At 39.7% G+C, this 20,068-nt stretch overlaps 1 protein-coding gene across 1 annotated transcript in view; it reads right to left on the bottom strand.

The window, feature by feature from the left end:
- The window catches only part of sorcs3a (sortilin related VPS10 domain containing receptor 3a), a 283,860-nt gene that overhangs the window by 45,125 nt on the left and 218,667 nt on the right, over positions 1–20,068 (bottom strand). Inside the window, exons 9-16 of the mRNA XM_086176758.1 lie at positions 19,213–19,392; positions 15,191–15,337; positions 12,412–12,514; positions 9,220–9,296; positions 8,439–8,530; positions 5,324–5,431; positions 3,972–4,089; positions 3,171–3,304 (exon numbers count right to left, since the gene is read on the bottom strand). Coding sequence (XP_086032884.1) covers positions 3,171–3,304; positions 3,972–4,089; positions 5,324–5,431; positions 8,439–8,530; positions 9,220–9,296; positions 12,412–12,514; positions 15,191–15,337; positions 19,213–19,392 — 959 coding nt within the window. The remainder of the gene's footprint in view (positions 1–3,170; positions 3,305–3,971; positions 4,090–5,323; positions 5,432–8,438; positions 8,531–9,219; positions 9,297–12,411; positions 12,515–15,190; positions 15,338–19,212; positions 19,393–20,068) is intronic.

Genomic DNA, 20,068 nt, shown 5'->3' with positions numbered 1-20,068 from the left:
AAAATATTATAATTAGCGATAGCAAGCTACTGTAAACAGTTAGCAAGTCAAGCGCAGTCGTTTTTCCCAATCTCATCGCGCTGTATAGCTCACAAATGGTGAGGGATGAATGTAAATATCCTGGGCACCTTCTCAACTTTTTTGGCCCAGGATCTCATTAAACTGTTCCTGTGGTGACAAAGTTGCTCCAGCTGGTGGTCACTGTTTCAGCTACGACAGCATTGGTGGAGCGGTCATTCTCAGCACTGAAAAGACTCAAAACATACAGTCGGAACAGGACTGATCAAGGACGACTTTCTTCACTAGCAGTGATTTCCATTAAGAAAGAGACCTGTAACACTGAAGACTTGCTGGTGGACTTCTACAAGCACGTTATCAATGCTTTTCTTCAGAAGAAGCTGCACATGGACTTCATTTATAAGTAAAGGTAAGTGACAATAACGTTTTTTTTTTATTATTGTGCTTTTTTTCTATGCTACAGTTTGTATACGTAAAAAATGTTAATATGATATTTTAAACAAAACACGTTAACTGCTGCCAATGAAATGGTGAATAAGCTACTCTGTAGGGTAGGACACTCAACCACACCTCTGTAGAAGGTCCTGAGGATGTTGATGAGGAGAGAGGGTTGTTTCAACTTCCTCAGGAAGTGCAGTCTCTGTTGGCTCCATTTCACAATCCCAGAGGTGTTCTTTTTCACCTCAGGTCCTGCGAGATCTGTACTCCATGGAACTTGATGTTGCCCACTCTCCACTGTGCAGTCACTGATGCAGAGGGTGGTGTGCTCAGGTCCTAGCTTTCAGACAACAATGATCATCTCCTATGTCTTGTCCACATTAAGCAGTAGGTTGTTCTTTCTGCTCCATCCATCCAGGTGTTTAACTTCCTTCCTGTAAATTGATTCCTTATTTCCGCAGATGAATCCCACCACTGCGGTGTCATCTGTGTACTTGATCTGGTTCCCCTCGTATCTGGATACACAGTCATCCAGTGCTCAGTGTTATTGATTTGGAGATGTCCTTCCGACATGGACTGACTTTGGTCTCTCGGACATAAAGTCCAGGATCCAGTAACATGGCAGTGCTCAGGCTGAGTAGGAGGAGTTTCTCCACTAGTCTCTGGGGGATGATGGTGTTAAACACTGAGCTGAAATCAATGTACGGTTTTCTGACATTGATGTCCTTGTGGTCCTGTTGTGTCATGTCCAAGTACAGGGTGGTGGATATGCCATCCTCTGTGATGCAGTTGGGAAAATAGCGACCTGGAGCAGATCAAGTAATGTGGGGAGGCTGGCTGTGATGTGTGGTTTGACAAGCCATTCAAAACACTTCTGATGAGGCACACTGGTCTTGATTAATGTAGATGCACAGCCTCCCTCCTTATCTCTTACCAGAGCTAGTTGGCGCTCTGTCTATCGGAAACAGCAAAGTCCCTTCCAGCCATATGGCTGTGTCTGAGGCGCTGTCATGGAGCCACTTTTCCGTGAAAGAAAACACACAGCAGTCTCTCCACTCTCTGCGTGTTCCCCTCAGCAGTCAAGCGGTTGCATCTCGTCCAGCTTGTTGTCAGGGAGCAGACATTGGAGAGTAGGAGCGATGGTACCACTGGTCTGGAGGGGTTAGTCTTTAGCATAGCGTGGCTGCAGCCCCGGCTTTAATTACATTTGCACCACTTCCTCCTACTCTCATGGGTGGCTACTGGTGTAGTCTTAGATAATAGCAAAGTGTCTCAGCTGTAGGTGAGGCAGACTGGACATCTAGGGTTAGCAAAACCTACGGAACTATCCTACATGCCCTCTCCTGAGGTGCTGCTCCAATTTTGGGCGAGGCCATCTTGGCATATGGCGCACCGTTCACTCTTCTGCTATTTGGGGACAATCTGGTCCTGCTTTATCACCATACAATCAAAATCAGGTACTGGGGTAGTCTGTGGGCTGGGATTCATCTCCTCCAGCTCAACAACCATGGGTCTCTTTTTGAAACCGTTTGAAGGATTGATTGTGTTTTGGTGTCATGTTCACAAGTTGGTCACAATGGAGTATGAATTGGAGAGACAAATCAGTGTATTTTTAATAGGGATGAAAGCACTGAATTGTGGTCAATTTATCAGTCCCTGTATGTTTCAGCTCTCATCCATGGTCACAAACTTTGGGTCAGAATTGAAAGAACAATGTATCTAAAATCAAGCAGCTGAAAAAATCATTCCTGGTATGTTTGGGTTTAACCATAGAGCTATTGTAAGTGGACAACCACATCTGAGGGAAGCTCAGTGAAGAGCTTTTGGTCCATCATGCCAAAAGGTCTCTGTTTAGATGAGTTGGACACCCAGCAAGGGTGTAATGGCAATTGTTAAAGGTTTCCCTGATTTACTCACCTAACAGCCCCTCCCCGGATAAGTGGTGGGAAAATGGATGTGAAGCAATAAACCCTGAATGTTCTGTATTGATTTTAGGTATATCAGGTTAATGATTGCTGGCATCATAATATGCCAGCAATCATTGAGATTCTACAGAAACGTAGAACTTGCCAAGAAGTTGCAAGAACACTCAGAAGCATGCGGTCTGATGGTTGAATGCTTTCTGTAAATAATGAGAGCAAATGAAACTTTGCTATCAAAGACTACAAAATGGACATTTTCAAGTGAAAGGGAACAACTCTTATTTGCTACGCTGTCTAACTTGCTATAACGCTTACTTTTTTAGTTGTCTTCCTTGAAGTAATATCTGCAGTATTTCCACAAAACAGGCATCTGTCCAGACAATTCTATTTAAAATGTGACTTTATCCACTTGGTGGGTTTAATCCCTAATAGGGTGATTAGCAAAGCATTAGCAATGACAACAATCTGTAAGAGCACACCAATTAATGGGTAACTTGATAGCTCAATCTATTTAGTTTTATGGTATTTTCAAAATCCAGATGATCACATTAAAGAATTGGTTTGAATTCCTTCCAATCCTGTTGCGGCCCTTTTTTTCACCATTTGATTAGGAAGATCACTTCACTAAACAACAGGTTTGGTGACATTAGCTATTTAAAACGTTCCTAATTAGCCAATGCCCAATGTAAATAGATGCAAACATTTGAAAATATTGGGATCCTTCAGACATTCAGAAATTCATCGAAGAGACAAGGAAGGGAAAAAGAAGAAGTGTGGTATGTTTCATCTTACCATTCAAAGTCATGTGCTCGACAAATGCAGGATTCAGCCGAGAGGATTCTGGAATAGTCTTTACCCAGCATGCAGTAGTTTCCAGGTCTGCGCTTCATGTAAATCTGTTTCTGTCCCATCACACATGGCTCCCCCTACAGACATAAACATCTGTCAGTGATAAAACTTTTAGAGCAAGACAATGATAGAGTGCCAGAGATCTGACTTTCTACAGTTACTATGGAACTCACTCCATGTCCAAGTATGTAAAAATTTGGTTGTGTATGCCTATTTGGAAGACTTCCAAACAGATTACCAAATAGATTACTTCCAAACCTTCAGATTACTATCACACTTTAAAATATTAAAAAATTCCAAGCAGTCAAACAGGTACTCTGAAAGCACCTAGTTGCAGGTGTTTTTCAGTTATTCATCTGTGAAGGTTCCCAATCATCCAGGTCATGGTCTATGGTTTTCAGATCTTATCGTGGCAACCAGTCATTGGGGCCTCCTTGAAGATGTTTCACCTCTCATCTGTCTTGGAGTTCTACAAAACTGTGGGGAATTTGTTGAAAACCCTTTTGAAGTTTTTTCTGAAATACCAGCAATCCAATTTCACCTGTTCCAATGCCAACTTTAGTGAGGTCACCAGATTCTTACAACAATTGTAAGAATTTTACAACAATTGTTCACTTATAAAATAGCTTTTTTCCAATGTGAGTTCACAGATATGTCAAGGCCCATTAATTCCATATTTACAATGTCATAAGGTCGCAAATGTAATTGTAAGACCAGCATTTTCTATACACCCGTCTTTGGTACCTGATTGTGCAGATGCCAAGTTTGATAGTCCTCTTCGGTGCACTTCCTGCTGAAGATGGATTTATAATCTATTTTGATCAGCTGCCATTCAGAGCGATGACTGAAATGACCAAAAAAGCTGCAGAGCAAAAGATGAATATTTAATTGATTCATCTGTTCATTCATTCATTCATTATCCATATAATTTTTCCTGCAGCCAAGGTTGAAGCAGGGCTCGGAAAAATAGATAGAAAGTTCTGACATTTAACTCTGGTTAAACAGAGCAAGACTCAGTAAATACTAATAATGTCTCGGAGTTTCCCTCTGCCCCGCAGCTTGGTGCAAACTAAGGTGTGCCAGGTCTACATGTGCACATCTTTACGCCATTCCTCCCAATCACGCTGTTCCAGGTCCCACTGTCATTGCCCACGAAAGACTTGAAGTCCCCTGGTAAGACAAGGTAGTCAGGAGTGCTTTCTACCAGCCCCTCTAGTGACTCCAAAAAGAGTGTGTAGTCTGAATCTATGTTGGTGCATAGGCATACACATCGGTCAAAACCCTTCCCCCTACCTGAAGGTCCCCCATCCATCAGGCTGAACCCCAATATGCAGGGGGAGCAATCAGGATGACTACACCTGCCAGCACATCTCACTGGGGGCCACTACAGTTTAGAAAACAGTCCAACCTCACTCAAGACACTTGGTTCCCAAGTCTGAGACGTGCATCAAGGTTAGTCCGACTATATCTAGCCGGAACCTCTCAGCCTTGCAAACCAGCTCATGCTCCTTCCCTACCAGAAATTAATGTTCCATGTTCCTACAGCCAGTGTCTGCAGACTGGACCACCAAGCCCCCCCCCCCCCCCCCCCCCCCCCCCCGCATAATCGCATAATCAAGCAACCGTGTTTTTGAGAGTTTTGTAATAGGTGGGACCATGTTACAAAATTGAAATATAGCCAAAGAAGAAAAAGATCAACAATAAGTTTTAAGTTAAGGGTTTTGAGGTGATAAATGTCTCTTGACAAAGAGGGTGAATTTGTTGAAATAACATTCAGCCTGGGTTGTGCCAAGAATTCTTAATTCAGTGACAAATTGCTTATGTTTCTCAAACTTTAGGTTACTTTTAAAATTTAAAACAAATATCTGAAAAATACCCAGTGCAATCAAATCAATTCAATTCAAACATCTGGCCTGGAATAGGTTAATCATTGAATGTCTAGGATTCTAAAAGCTTAATGTTCACTGTCCCTGGACACAGGTGAAGCAGAAAAATTCTGGGTATTCAGAAAATGGGCATGGTTAAATTTGTAATCTGAGTAGAAGAAAAAAGCTTTGCTGGCATTAGCTTCTGAATGTTTCTTTTTGGGAACTCACGTCATGATCTGATTGTCTGCCCCCGCCTCCACCAATACTCCGTCCACAAACAGAGGCACAGAAGAGAAGCTGTGCTGAGTCCACTGGCTCCCTTCATCAAAGCTTATCCTGTGTGTCAGAATGCATCTCCATCAGAAACGCAGCAGTGGTGAGTAAACACACGTTGTTCTCTATTAAACTCTGATGGCCAGGAAGGATCAGAACTATCAGCTTTTCTCAACAGATTGTCGTATAATTCTGACCTAACTAGCTTAGTACTTTTCGTTAAATGGCCAATGTAAAATCATGAGCTTTCAGTGCACATAAGAGGAAGACATGTTTTGTTGTCAAAGAGAAAAGAAAGAAAAGACACCAGCAGAATAGAACAGTTTCATGTTGACGTACCAAACTGCAGATAGAGACAGCAAAACAAGACTCAGGCGTCTCTCATCATTAGGTTCTGGGCTCTATTGCTTATGACAGCTTATCAACAATGGTGAGAACAAGTCAGAGCTCCTGAGTGTGACATGTCGAAACACTGCCAGAGCCAGAAAATGAATTGAGCCTAGGAAATATTGATCGTGACTAACTGTTTTTTTAACTTAGCATGTTTTGATCCAATTTCTTCTGAAGGGGAAAGATCATCCATTACAATGACAGAGTTTTTCTTCAATCAATCTACTTTTCAAGTCATACATTCATGCTTTCTACTTTTTCTGGATTTTTACCAGTTTTCTTTTTCTGAATCCTCTTTTTAAAAAGGTCAGTGTAGTTCTTAATGAAGGACCTTATCAAATGGAGTTGCTTAACCTTTGGGACTCTGAGTCTTCATATGAAGATATCTCACATTGAGTTCTTAGCATCCAATATTTCCGTATACTTAATTATGTTTTTTTTTTTTTTTAACTTTTTTTTGCCCTTACTTAGTTGGAAAAAATAACTACAATAAAAATAAATAAATGCATTTGGAAAAAAAAAAAAAAATCTGAATCAATCTGCAGAATTGATTCCAGAGTTGGCAACATTCAAAAACTCATCTACTATTAATTCTAAATTACTTCTATGTTGATTGAAACATAAGCGGTGGTTGGAGTAAAAATAAACACTTTAATTATTTCTTTGAACTGTATAACATTAAAAAAAAAGCATGATCACATTTCCTGGAAAATACTTTATGATCAAGGGCAGTGCTCAGCTTTTAATTGAAAGTTGATATTAAATATTCATATGTGTTACATTTTTGTGCTCATGGGCTTAAAACTGTAAAAGAGACAAAAAACCCTACAGGCCCAATTAATCTGTCTCTTTAAAACAATTTTAAAAATGCATGCAAATGACTGAAGAAAGTTTTGCTGTCTGGGAATGTAATGCGCCACATGCAGTGAGAAAGAATCTGATCTTTCATCAGGGTAAGATGCAAATAAAATAAAAACTGTGAGCTTTTGTACCAAAGCTTAATGCTAAGTGGAAAATCAAAATCAAAATCAAATGGAAAATCAACAACTTTCAAATGAGATGGCTTACCCTATGCCATATTCAAAGAGCACAGATCAAGTAAAATATGGTCTCACCTGTAATTGACCACTGATAAGAGTTGAATTGACCCCAAACAACTGTAGGATTTACAGTGTCTATCATAAGTATTGACCCCCTCGGATGTTTAACCCTTTTAGTACTTTCATAAATCTATCATGGCCAATAAAATGTGGCTTTTTTAACACAAAAAATTATTGGAAGAAACTCTGATGTCAAAGTGAAAACAGATTTCTACAAAGTAATGTCAATGAAATAAAAACATATTAAGAAATATAATTGTTTTCATAATTAATCACCCCCTTCCAGTCAGTATTTTGTAGATGCACCTTTGGATGCAATCACAGCAGTGAGTCTGTGTGGATAAGTCTGGATAAGTCTTGTTCATCTGCCCACAGCAATTTTGCTCCATTCTTCCTTCCAAAACCGCTCAAGGTCTGTCAGGTTGTGTGGGTATCGGGCATGAACAGCCTTTTTTAAGTCTCACCACAAATTCTCTATAGGATTGAGGTCTTGGCTTTGACTCGGCCACTCCAGAACGTTTACCTGCTTCTTTTTTAACCATTCCTGTGTAGCTTTTGCAAAATGCTTTGGATCATTGTCATGCTGGAAAATAAATCTTCTCCCAAGCCGTAGTTCTCTTGCAGACTGAATAAGATTGTCCCCCAGGATTTCAGTGTATTTTGGAGCATTCATTCTGCCCTCTACTTTTACAAGCCTTCCAGGTCCGGCAGCTGAGAAACATCCACACTGCATGATGCTACCACCACCATGCTTAACAGTGGGAATGGTGTGGTTTTGGTGATGTGCAGTGTTTGGTTTTCGCCAAACATGACGTCTTGTCTGATGGCCAAAAAGCTTGATTTTGGTCTCATCAGACCAAAGAATCTTCTTCCACTTGACCATGGAGTCTTCCCCGTGCTTTTTGGCAAACTCCAGTCGAGATCTAAATTACTTTTCTTCAACGTTGGCTTTCTCATTGCCGCTCTCCCATAAAGCTTTGACCGGTGAAAAACCCGGGCAGCAGTTGCTATATGCACAGTCTCTCCCATCTCAGCAGCTGAAGCTTGTAACTCCTTCAGAGTAGTCGTAGGGGTCTTGGTTGCTTCTCTCACTAGTCTCCTACTTGCACGGTCACGAGGGCGGCCTGATCCAAGCAGATTCACACAAGTGCCATATTTCTTCCATTTCTTGATAATGGATTTCGCTGAACTCCGGGGGATGTTCAATGCCTTGGGAATTTTTTTGGATCCATCCCCTGATTGGTACATCTCAATCACCCTTTCCCTGAGTTGCTTGGCGTGTTCTTCTGTCTTCATGTATTAACTTAAAAAGGGGGTGATTAATTATATTAACAATTACATTCCTTTATATATTTTATTTCATTGACATTACTTTGTAGAAATCTGTTTTCACTTTGACATTAAAGAGTTTTTTTCCAATAAATGTTTGTGTTAAAAAAGCCAAATTTTATTGACCATGATTGATATATGAAAGGACTAAAAGGGTAAAACATCCAAGGGGGTGAATACGTATGATAGACACTGTATGAAGTAAGTAATGGAAGAGTAAATAAATGTGTAACAAACGCAAAAGGAAGCACCATAAATGTTTGGTTGGCACTGATGGCTGCTTCACCGCCATGAGAGCCCCTCCTTTGTCCAGGAACCACACATTGTGCTCATCTTCAAAAATCTGGAGAAACATTCAAACATCACACCATTAACTGCCTTTACTCACTCAAATATCGATGGAGGTTGCTGATACATTAGTAACTGTCATGCAAAATAAAAGTTATAAAACAAATAAATACATACGTAGATTCATTAATTGGTTCAAAAGTGATGAATCATGCAATCTAACGACAAAACTGAAATTAGAAGCAAGAACGATTATGTTATAATGGCCATTAAGTTTTCTTAGTACACCAAACCATATATGTTTGATTTTAACAACATTTGCATTGTTTAAAAAAAAAATATTATTTTTTTACTTGGTGCAAAGTCAGCGTGAAAGTGTTTTTACTTTCCACAAATGTGACTATGACATTATTCCAATTAAATAGAACTGTCCTGATATAAATAAATTGATAAAAAAAATAATGATTGATTAATAAATCTAATAGATATAACAAACTATAACTTGAAAGACTAATTGTAGAATGTTATTAGTATCATACATGTTATTTGGTCAATCACAGTAACTAAATAAGAACATTGGAGTAATAATATCACCTTTTTCAGTAATTCCACTTTAAATGAATGGTAGTATGGTTTGTACCACACTCCTTTCATACATGGCATTTGACTCAATTTTTGACCCCATATAGATATGTGTGTGCGTTTGTATGCATATACATATCGATGCCTGTAGATGAATCTCACCTGCCTCCAGGTATTTCCAGCATCAGATGAGATGAACATTCCAACATTGTTGAAGGAAAGTTCAGGTCCTATATTTCCTGCAGATATCATAACACAAACATCTTGAATGAGGCATACAATAAAGGATCACAGCAAAAACATGTATTTTTTTATTTATTATTTGCATTTCTATATATATATATATGTTGAATGTTTTATTCATTCCTTGCGAGAAATCATTAATCCTCCGCATGTAACACCAATGATGAAGCATGGGCAATGGGCAAAACTATGCTGTGCCCGGGGAGTTGTTAGGGGTTCGGTTTCTAAAACCTCAACAGGCAAGACAACCCCTTTAACCTCTTCAAACACTCCTACCCTCAGTATATAATAAATACTAGAAATTAATTTTAATAGATACTAAAATACTATTTATTTGGTTTTAAACTGATAATAGAGCTAGCCATCAAGTAGTAACTCTGTAAATTATCATGCTTCTTTCACCATAATTCTGGTGCGAGGTAGCATAGGTTCATGATTTCGACATAACTTCATCAATGATCTTTGGGCAGGTTTAATATAGGAAAAAAAAAAGGCCTCTATAACATTTTAAGCATCGCAAGCAGCTAAATGAAGGCACAATTCGATATCTATTTGACCGAATGCAGCCCCCATCCACTGAAACCATACACTCACAAAATTGGCGACTGCATTTCCGTAGGTTTGCTTAATCTTAAAGCTAAGTTAGCTGATTAAAGTTAATTAAATTAGTTTGATCATTCTTGCACTGTGCCTAATTTCAGGCTAAGCTGTCGCTGACCTACGGAACTGGTCAGTACAAAGTACAAGGTCCATGACAAACATTTGAGCACGCGCGCATGCGCGTGAGCACACACACACACGAACACACACACACACACACACACACACACACACACACACACACACACACACACGTATATTTCCACAGTACAACACACCTTTACTGTGTTGTGCCGGATACTAAGGGACATGGCCTCATGCCCCATGGATCTGGGGGCTGGGGCATAGTTAGGTCAGAGTCATTATGGTTCATCGAAATTCAGTCAGTTGTTGTTTGGTGCTTGGAAAATAGAGTTTGAACTCGTTCTCACTGCACCACATTGGTGACCCTGACATGATCATGTCTGACTCTGATGAAGTGTGTGACTCCAGTTCAGTCACATTGCCTCAACTCGCTCAGCTGGCTATGCCCAGCGCAACCACCAGGCTATTGGACTTCTGGCATATTGACCTGGCTTCCTGGTTTCAGCATGTGGAACCACTATTCCGCCCGCGTGAAAATTTTCAGAACAAGCCAGGTACTTTTTAGTCATCACGGTGCTGGATCAGCAGTCCACATGGCTAGTCATGGAGCTGTTGTGCAACCCCCCGCAGCTCAGCGGACACAGCGCCCTCAAAAAACTTCTGCACCGAAAGGTACAGCCTATCTGCCAGAAAGCGGATGGAGAGGCTGCTTTCTCTGACCAGTTTGGGCAATGGGTCGGCCGTAGACTTGATGGACAAGAGGCAGTCGCGACTGGAATCCAACAATGGCGGGTTCCTTTTCCTGCACATTTTCCTGCGCCAACTTCCACCTCCAGTGTGCGAGGCCTTTGCTAACTCCTGGTGTCTGGCCATCGCCGACTGCCGAGGTCTTGTAGGGGGGGCCGACTGCTTTGCCATTCAGAGCGTGGGGTTGGGTCCCCTGCAGACGACATCCGGAGACCTGGATGCAGCCCTAATGGCCGCTCCGAGACAGTGAAAGACCGGTGAAAGCGGTGCGGCAGCAATGCGTGGCATTGCGTTCCCCCGTGCTTGTTCAGGGCGCCAGGAAATGATGGACCTGGAGCCCCTGACAAACGTTGTCTGTCAGTTGGACGAACACAGCCTCATAGTCAATTGTGTGTTAGTTTGGAATGCTGGTGATTGACTTCTTGGTTCATAACATTTCGCCATAAAGGTGTGGTCCCATTGCCTTCAATATTGCAAGTAGTAGCGGGATTTTTCCCTGCCTGGCCACTGTCAAGGCATTACAGGAGTTCTGAGTAGTTCCCCTTTGGGTGAACTACAACTGTTTCCTCCCTCACGCTGCCCACCTCCTTCATCCACTTTATGGGGCTTTGCGGCCCAAGAAGGCAGGTGACATGGTTGCCCAGACTCCTGGAGGCTTTTGATGGGGCTAAGCACGCCCTGGTTAACATAGCCCTTCTCGCCCATCCGGCACCTATGGTATCTATAGTGTTGACGACTGATACATCAGATACTGCGGTTAGGACTGTGGTCGAACAACATGTGAGAAATGCGTGGCACCCACTTATGTTCTTTAGCCATGAACTGCGGGAGCAAGTATGGCGCAAGTATAGTGTTTTTGATTGGGAGTTGTTGGCCCTGCATCTGTCAGCACATTATTTCTGGTTCCTGCTGGAAAGCCATTTCTTCATGGCTTATGTGGATCACTGCGCCCCTTTGCAGCCATTTCAGAGTTCACGATGAACATTCACATGTGGTTATGAAGTCTAACCCTGTTGCTGATTGCCTGTAGTGGATGCTTGTGTGCCCCATGCACATCGGGATGGATTTCTTGGCTATAGCCACAACCAGCCGGGCGACACAGATTTCCTTGCCCTGAGATAGATGCAGACTGGCCTCAAACTGGAGGATGTAGCTGCAGGAAGGTAGCCCTGCCCTCCTCTTTGACGTCTCCATTGGCTTGGCGTTGTAGTTTTTTTGACTCATGTATGCATACATATACATACATATACATGTATGCCTGTATATATATATATATATATATATATATGTGTGTTTTTTTATTTTTTTCTACAGCACAGTTACTTATCAGTTTTCAGAGTGTGTAGAAAGTGCTGTTGGTAAAAAGTAAATACATTGATTCCAATACAAATGCATTAATACTACTATGAACAAAAAAAAATAAGAAACAAACAAAACAAAAAATAGTAATAATAGTAATAATATAATGCTATTTGCACCAAAATAGATATTTAACACTTTGATTTCAAAAGAGATCATCACAATCACCTGCCAAAATTTACATGTTGTTCACAAAAAATAAAGAAAAATAAGGTTCATTTCTAAAGGAACAATACTTATTTGATTTTAGTTTCAGCAAAAGTTTGCAATTAGTTAACTAACTGGGATACCATGAAATGGAGCTATGTGGAAAACACTCACCTGTAGCAACAATGATTCCTGGAGCTGAGCGCTTGGTTGAGATTGTTCCTGACAGGTAAGGATTCTCTGACATTTGTATTTGAAGATGGAGTGAACAGAATGGCTGAAAAATGATTGCAAAACAAATGCATGCTTGAGAGGCAGGAACAGGCTGCAAAACAGCATCTTTTGATATGTCAGTCACTCTTACTTCAGTTTCTTCTTTAATGAGACAAAAATCCATGTAGTACACAGTTAAAGCAGCATTAATGCAAAACAGGGTACAGCGGAACCAATCTCTGAGTTATTTTTTATATTTTTTTGTTTTTTTTTTCACTTTTTTCTCTCCTGTTTAGCCTTGAGACACAGATATCAAAATTCAATGTACTCATGCTAGTAAATAATCAACTGACTATCCATCATTTAATTTAAGTAGCTCTTTAGAAATTGAACGAATCAGAACAAGCAGAGCAAAATAATGTTTAATTCTTTCTTGTATTAAAATGAGCCCAAATCATTGGATCTTTGCAGAGTTGCAAGACAATTAGATTTGCACAGAAAATATCTTTGATTTCATCCTAGCAACAAGTATCATGGATGTCAGAACATGAAAGACAGTGGATTTCTGAACCTCTAAATTTGACATCACATATACCGTTTGTGTAATGAAATGTTGAAATCAGTCAGACAGGACTGATATGTATAATTGTGTTTTCCTGTAACTATACAAGTTTGTTATTTAAGTGACAGATGCATCCAGCTGAAATGTTTTATTCATTTGTTTTGGCCAAAGAACATGCACGTTAATATGGATTTTATTTTATCTTTGCTGAGATAATGCAAAATAAGGTTCAATTGCATTTTAGTTTTAATACATATTTTACAAGGTTAATGCAATACATTTGTAAAACTATAATGTGGTGATAGCTCTAGCTTGAGGAGCCAAACTCAAATGTGGTGCAATGTGGTTTGTTAGATGCTGGTTCCCTTTGGTAATGTTTCACACATTACTGCTGATCACCGGAGAATATCCAGTAATGTCCTTTAGAGCACTAACCAGGTCCAATATGATAGGGTCAAAATGCCTAAAAGACCTAACACAAGAAACTGACCATCTTTCCACATACTTATGGAGACTCGGCCTCCTCCAACTTAGTCCTGAGGTGTGAAAGGATATGAATGGCATCAGTGGTTCTAAGGAACAGCTGCAGGTGGCTCAAGCAACATAGAAGCCCTTATCACCCGAACCCTTGCCACTCAGTGCTTCATTCAAGGGGTGCAACAGACAGGCTATAGTTCTGAAAACCCTGTTAAAAAGTGTTAGCTTTGTCCAGAAACTCCTGGAGGATCTTGATTGAGTGGTGGTAGCAAGGGAAAGTAGCAATTGTGTCCGCTTTGATGGGCAACAGTTTTGGTGGGAAAGGTTGGCAGTGAGTCACGAGCAGGCCAAAGACACAATCACCCAGTGCTCATCAGGTCGTTCAAAGAGAAGTTGCAAGTGCGACAGATGGTGCTCAGCAGTTGGGCTGACCCCCAGTATCTCATCCAGGTACACAAACAAGAATGAACCCACAGCCCAAAGCCAATTAAATGCTTAACCATCTGCGCTGCAAGAGAAAGACTCCAAAGTGTGCCAGAACCGCTGCCTTTGGCACATCCATCACCACCAAAAACACCCTGGAGAAAATGGTGGTACTGGCCAGGTAAATTATATAATCCTGAATGTCCAGGACAAGGTGTTATTCTTACCTCATTGTTTTACGGAACCCTGTACTATGTCACTATGTCCGAGCTATTGCAGTGGGGTGGACTCTAATCTACTGCATCAAGACAGCATGAATGTGCAAAAACAGGGGGACCAACAGCGTAGATGTGATGCTCCTGTCTTAGTTTGGCAACTATAGCAGAAAAGGGGGGCTTATCAGGACTGCAAACTCTGCAATAAACAGTTTGTAGTCATCCCATGTGAAGAGCATGTTAGCAAGGACCAACAGCCAAGCTGACACAGTCTGCAGGTCTATTTTTTGTGGTCAAGAGGCACTCTGTTTATAAGGCGGCAGTTGGCAATGTTGACCAACAGGGTTTGAGCAGGAAAAAAGGAAAAAAAAACAAAAAACAAAAGCAATTTTGTTAACAGAAGCCATGAATGAGTCTCAGCCAAACTGATGGTTATTAAAAAAAAAAAAAAAAAAAAAAAAAAAAAAAAAACAGTCACAAACCTAATGCAGAAAGACCAAATGGGCCAGCAGTGGCCCCACCTGCGCATACATTTTTCCATTAGTTTTGTAGTTTTGCTTTCCCCAGAGCTGTTGGGGAATAAAAGGCATTTTGCTCGTTCAGCATTGTACAGCATCATATTTGGCATTGGCCTGTAGGTCCTTTAGCAATAATCATATCATGGCAACAAAAAAAGGTGGAATTTTTCAAGCACAATGGGACATTCTCAAATGTCTGAGTCACAAACGGTTACAAGAACTAACGCAGCATTGAGTCTTACTTTAATCCAACCAAACTAGAACTACGGTAATGCACATCACACCATGAACAATTTTATAGCAACTTAGCCCCACCTGTCATTCCTGTCCGACTGGATTATGGCATATGAAACAGCCCTTTACCCCAGTGCCACCACAATATACTATGTTAATATGTCTGTGTGTATTTATCTATTTGCTTATTTGATTGACGCAGAATATCCATCGTTCAGGTCATTTGGAAGCCTAGGTATTGAAAACTCCTCTGTGAGTAAAACATTAAAGTGAAATTGTGCCCATTAAGTCTGAAAATACCATTATCTTACCAGAATGCAGTGAATGTCATTTCCTTCCAGGTCAGAAGTAGGAGCCTGCAGGAGCCTCCAGTCCCGGCCTTTATTGTAGGTGATGAAGGTCTTTACCTGATTGTCCTGCCTCTTGTTCGCAATCAGCATGCCTTTAATTCCTGCCACCTGATGAGTGGAGACAAAGAACTCTTTGGACATGATTCAAAAGGTTTTCACATTGACCAAAAAGGATTATTTTTTATCTCGGAAATGTTTCATTTTTGTTCTCATTGCAGGAGATCAATCATAGCAGATGTGCTCATCAAACATCGGTGTTTGGTGTAGTTAGGCTGCATCTTAATATTCCAAGCTGAGTGAAATACAAATAGTATCCTGAGTGACTCCATCACCAGGTTTAACGGTATCGTTGTAAACTGGATCAGTAATTACATCCCTGCTTTTTCATCAGTCCTGTCAATATGAAAGAATTGCAGGAAAACCAGGGCATATCTCCCAAACTTTTTGTGATATCCCGAGGGTAAGAAGCATCCCTCAACAAGACCTGAGCATGATATATTAGGAAAAGGACAGAGCTTTCCAAATGGTTGCCATAGTGAGGGTTTTTAGCTGGATGTGTTTTCCTCCCTGTAGGATCACGTCGGGGTAAGTGGCACTAATAGGCTGTGCATCTGATATGACAGAGAGATATGCTTGTCAGGATGGATGTAGCTAACAAGGGCGCTCCCTTCCTTGTCCAAGACCACCTGTCAATTGCTGCAGTAGTTATGTATCCTCCACCTCCCCTTATCATGCACATGCATGCACACCATCCAAGACGAATGGCTTCCAATTTGCTTTTTTCTCCTGAATCCATCACCCACAGTCTGGTTTCTTAACAGCAAAGGACAAAAGTATGGATCTCCATCCCACGTCTCAGCGATGTAAGATTTGAGAAACCTTGAGGCTTTCAGTAAATCTTGTGCTGTGATTGAAAATAAAGACTGTAAACCGATATTATTGATGCTTAAAAATCTCTTATTCTGACTCTCTCTCATTCTCGATTAACATCAAAAAATGCACAATATCAAAGAGCACAAAACAAATCAATATCTGTTTGCATTAAAGGAATGTAAATATATCAGCATAACACCAGATATACATTAATTTGAAATCAAAATGACAAAAAATGAATGTCAGCAAACAATCTCTCTCCTGTTGCAAATACATTTCTCAACAAAAAAGAATTTTGAGATGCAAGTAAACAACTGGTTCATTCTTATGAAAGCCCAGGAGAAAATAAACAGCGGTCTTCCACAAGGTTTTATTTTAGGTCTCATGTTTCACTTTTCTGGTTGATTTTGTTTGATTTTTCATGCTTTGTTATACTAAGCACATTCTCTTAAGGTAAGACACCATCGTATTATATTACACAAAGACAAATATTAAGCACATGCCGTTTTATTTCATTGTATCTGTGATGTTATTATTGGTCACAACAAAGATCACGGTTTTACCATTTTAAATGGAAGCCAAAGCTTTTTCTTTCTATTGAGTTGCATCTTCATCACCCAGAAATTATTCCCAAGTTTATAATTTGTTTTACACTACATTAACATGGCAAATCAGGGAAATAATTTGGAAACTTTTCTTAATTAAGTATCATCAACAGTGATTTAAGGCTATTTTTACCACAGAAGAAGGGACATATATATATATTGAACAGCATGGATTAGCCAGTGAGACAATTGAGCTTTTTGCTGTGTATTAAATGCTCATAAGGAGATCCTTAGTTTTATATCAGGGTGTTTCTTTTTTTTTTTTTATTTACAATCACAAGGAAGTACCATAAAAATTTGGACACCTTCAATAAGTAGAAAACAAAAACGGACCCCAAAGCTTCTCAGAATTTCCCAAAAAAGAAACAAAAAAACATATAAAGGTAAGGCAAAAATTCTAATTATCGTATATTATTTTGTAACAACTTGTGTCAGATATGTTACATTGTAACACTTGTTAGAAATATCAACTAGTGTTGCCTTTTGGTATGCTTCCTTGTGCCTATGTAAATAGTCTATCTCTCTCTTGCTTTCATCAAACACATGCACACACACACACACATACACTGCTTTGCTGTTCTCCGTTTAGAACAAGTCATACCAATATTAATTATTGCAGAGCTGGTCAATATCTCACTTCCTTGGATCCTGACGTCACACCTGCCAGAACTGGAGTGATAAACTCAATTCACAGAGAGAAAGGGATAAATACTAATGATTAGCAGTACTGTAGCACACTGGTAAGCAGACGCAGTCTTTCTAAGCACAGTGAGATCCTTCCTGAATCTATGTAGCAACCCTATTTTCTGCTATAAACGAAAAAGAAATTATATGCAATGAATAAATAAGTACATCATACATTCATTTTCTATCACTTATCCCGCTCCTCAGTGCTTGGGGATGCTGTTAGCCAATTTCTGAATAAGAGATAGGCTAGCATTAGCATTGAGTAAGAATTAACCTGATAACCACCTAAAGTTTTAGTTTCTCCGGGACTTGATTAAAAAATGATCTGATCATTTAGAAGCAATGGCATTTTAATCACATTCAAGATTTGACATGAGAAAAGTAAATTATCAACAATACATGAGTTTTCACTTCAAAATTTGGTTTATTTCCCATTTGTCTACTACACGGATCAATAGATGAGTACTGAAAAAACATTTGTGGCTCTATTCAATACAACCTGTTAACATTCATTCTTCCTTCACATTAATTGTTTTGACATTGTCTTTCTGGAAAGGAAATTTGTCACTTCCATCAGCTGAATCAATCTACAAGCGCCTCTTAAAAGACCATAATCTTTGACTGAGGAGAATGCTTTACGGTCCATGCCAATCAATCTCATCAATGAATTGGTCAATTTATACCTCATGAACTTGGATATTTTGTTCCTGAATTTGAGCTACGACATGCGATCAAGTGTTAAGATGCTGCTACAATGTATTGGCAATGCTGCTGTCCTCCGCAGCACCAATCCAGGTGCTAGCCCTAACTTGTTTGTGTTGACGTGGTAAAGGTGGGTGTAAATGTTCATGAGAAACTCCTTCCTGCATCAAGTGCAAAAAACAGCATTTTTGTTGATACACCAATCCGGAGGTTTCTAAAATGTATATTTCCAGTCTCATTTGTGTTGGTCATCATGCTCACGCAAACCATACATCATTGTAATCTACCCCCCTGGACCTCACGCACTGATAAACATCCAATTCAAGTGAAATTAACCCTCTTATTATGTTAAGGGTCAATTTGACCCATTTCACCCATTGACCCAATGGGTCAAATTGACCCTTAACATAAGAAGAGGGTTAAGACGTGTCAGTTTCCTTTTTTTGTGATGAAAGGATCAAAATTAAAATTTGAATTTCCAGCCACATTTTTACTGAACAATGACCATCATATCAATGAGCCAAACATATTATAGCATACAGTATTGTGTAGAGGATGGAAAATGCAGGGATGGGCACTTATTTTGGCTGGAGGGCCACATTTCTCATTTAATTCTTATGCGCGGGCCAACTAGGTATCTTATAAATTGAACAAAATGAAAATTGCAATTTAAATATTTAATTTTGTTTGCATTTTATTTCAACTTTAAAATCATGAATGATCATATAAATGTACCAACATTATTTTGTATGTACCGGTAATCATCCGTACAAAAACACCACACAAATCATCCCAATTAAACAAAAGGAAAAAAAGGAGTTTCTTAATTCAATATTGATTGAAAATATTCAAACAAAATGGTTTGGGGGGCCAGATAAAAAAGCAAAATGGGCCGGATGTGGCCCATCACATGCTGAAAAAGTAAGACTGAGGTAAGTTATTGTTTTATAATTATTATCATTAGAATACAAAATACACAAATAAAAATTATTTCACATGCAATTGCCTGGTTCTGCCCAAGTGTGAGTCAGGGCATGGGTACAGGGAATGCTAATACTTATAGTGCAGTGTACTAAACTGCTTGTTTACTATTTTGTGTAATTTTGGTCTTTGTACCTCATACAAGTCTAGCATCTGGTTCCCCCCAAGGCCTCTGGTTGTCTTCACACTTTCCATGGCAAGGGTGAAGAAGATTCCCCTCGTGTCGGAGAGATAGAGGTTATAGGTGTCATTCTGGTTCCACTCTTGGACCGCCGCAAAGACCTGCTTCTCATCTGTGCTGACGATATGTAAATCCTGTCAGGGAGCAAAGATTAAGTTTAAGAGTTCTTGCTGTAGGAAGAGAGGTGGTGGATTACAGGATTGTGAGGTCATTAATATGAAATTTGGATGAAGAAATCCTGTTCTTTCTTCAATGCGTTAGGATTCTAATATTTTGAAATAAAGCATTCTACTCACTCCTCCATCCAAGATTTTGATAATCCAGTTTGAATCAATGTATTGAAATGTAGCCTTTCAATGTACAACTTCTTTACATCTGACTTGTTACTTTTCATTATGATTCACGCACCAGTCAGTGATTATTCTCAAGTATATTTTGGCTGATTTTGATTTCACTTTCAACTGATATTTTGCTAATGCAGGTTTCATCCTCTTCTGGAGCTAATCTCATGACCAAACCAGCAGTCTGACTTACAACCTTCTCTTCAAAACATCTTGCATGTCATGTCCCAGCAATTGACTCATTCCTGATCTTATCCATCCTCTTTACTTTCAGAGAAACTCAACATCTGCCTTGTTTCTTTTTCTCAATGCCATTGTCTCTAAAGCATACGACATTGCTATTCTCACCATTGTCTTGTAAGATAAGATAAGCTAACTTTATTGATCTCCATAGGGGGAATTCTTTGTCACAGCAGCAATTTATGTAAAAAAAACAAGGAAAATAAAAATTAATATACATATAAATAGA

The sequence above is a fragment of the Fistularia commersonii genome, chromosome 29, assembly GCF_037954325.1.
Source record: "Fistularia commersonii isolate RoL2024-O1a breed Wild chromosome 29, RoL_Fcom_v1.0, whole genome shotgun sequence".
In the NCBI taxonomy this organism is placed as follows: Eukaryota; Metazoa; Chordata; class Actinopteri; order Syngnathiformes; family Fistulariidae; genus Fistularia; species Fistularia commersonii.
The sequence above is the reverse complement of the archived record's forward strand: the minus strand, read 5'-3'. Positions and strand labels throughout refer to the sequence as shown.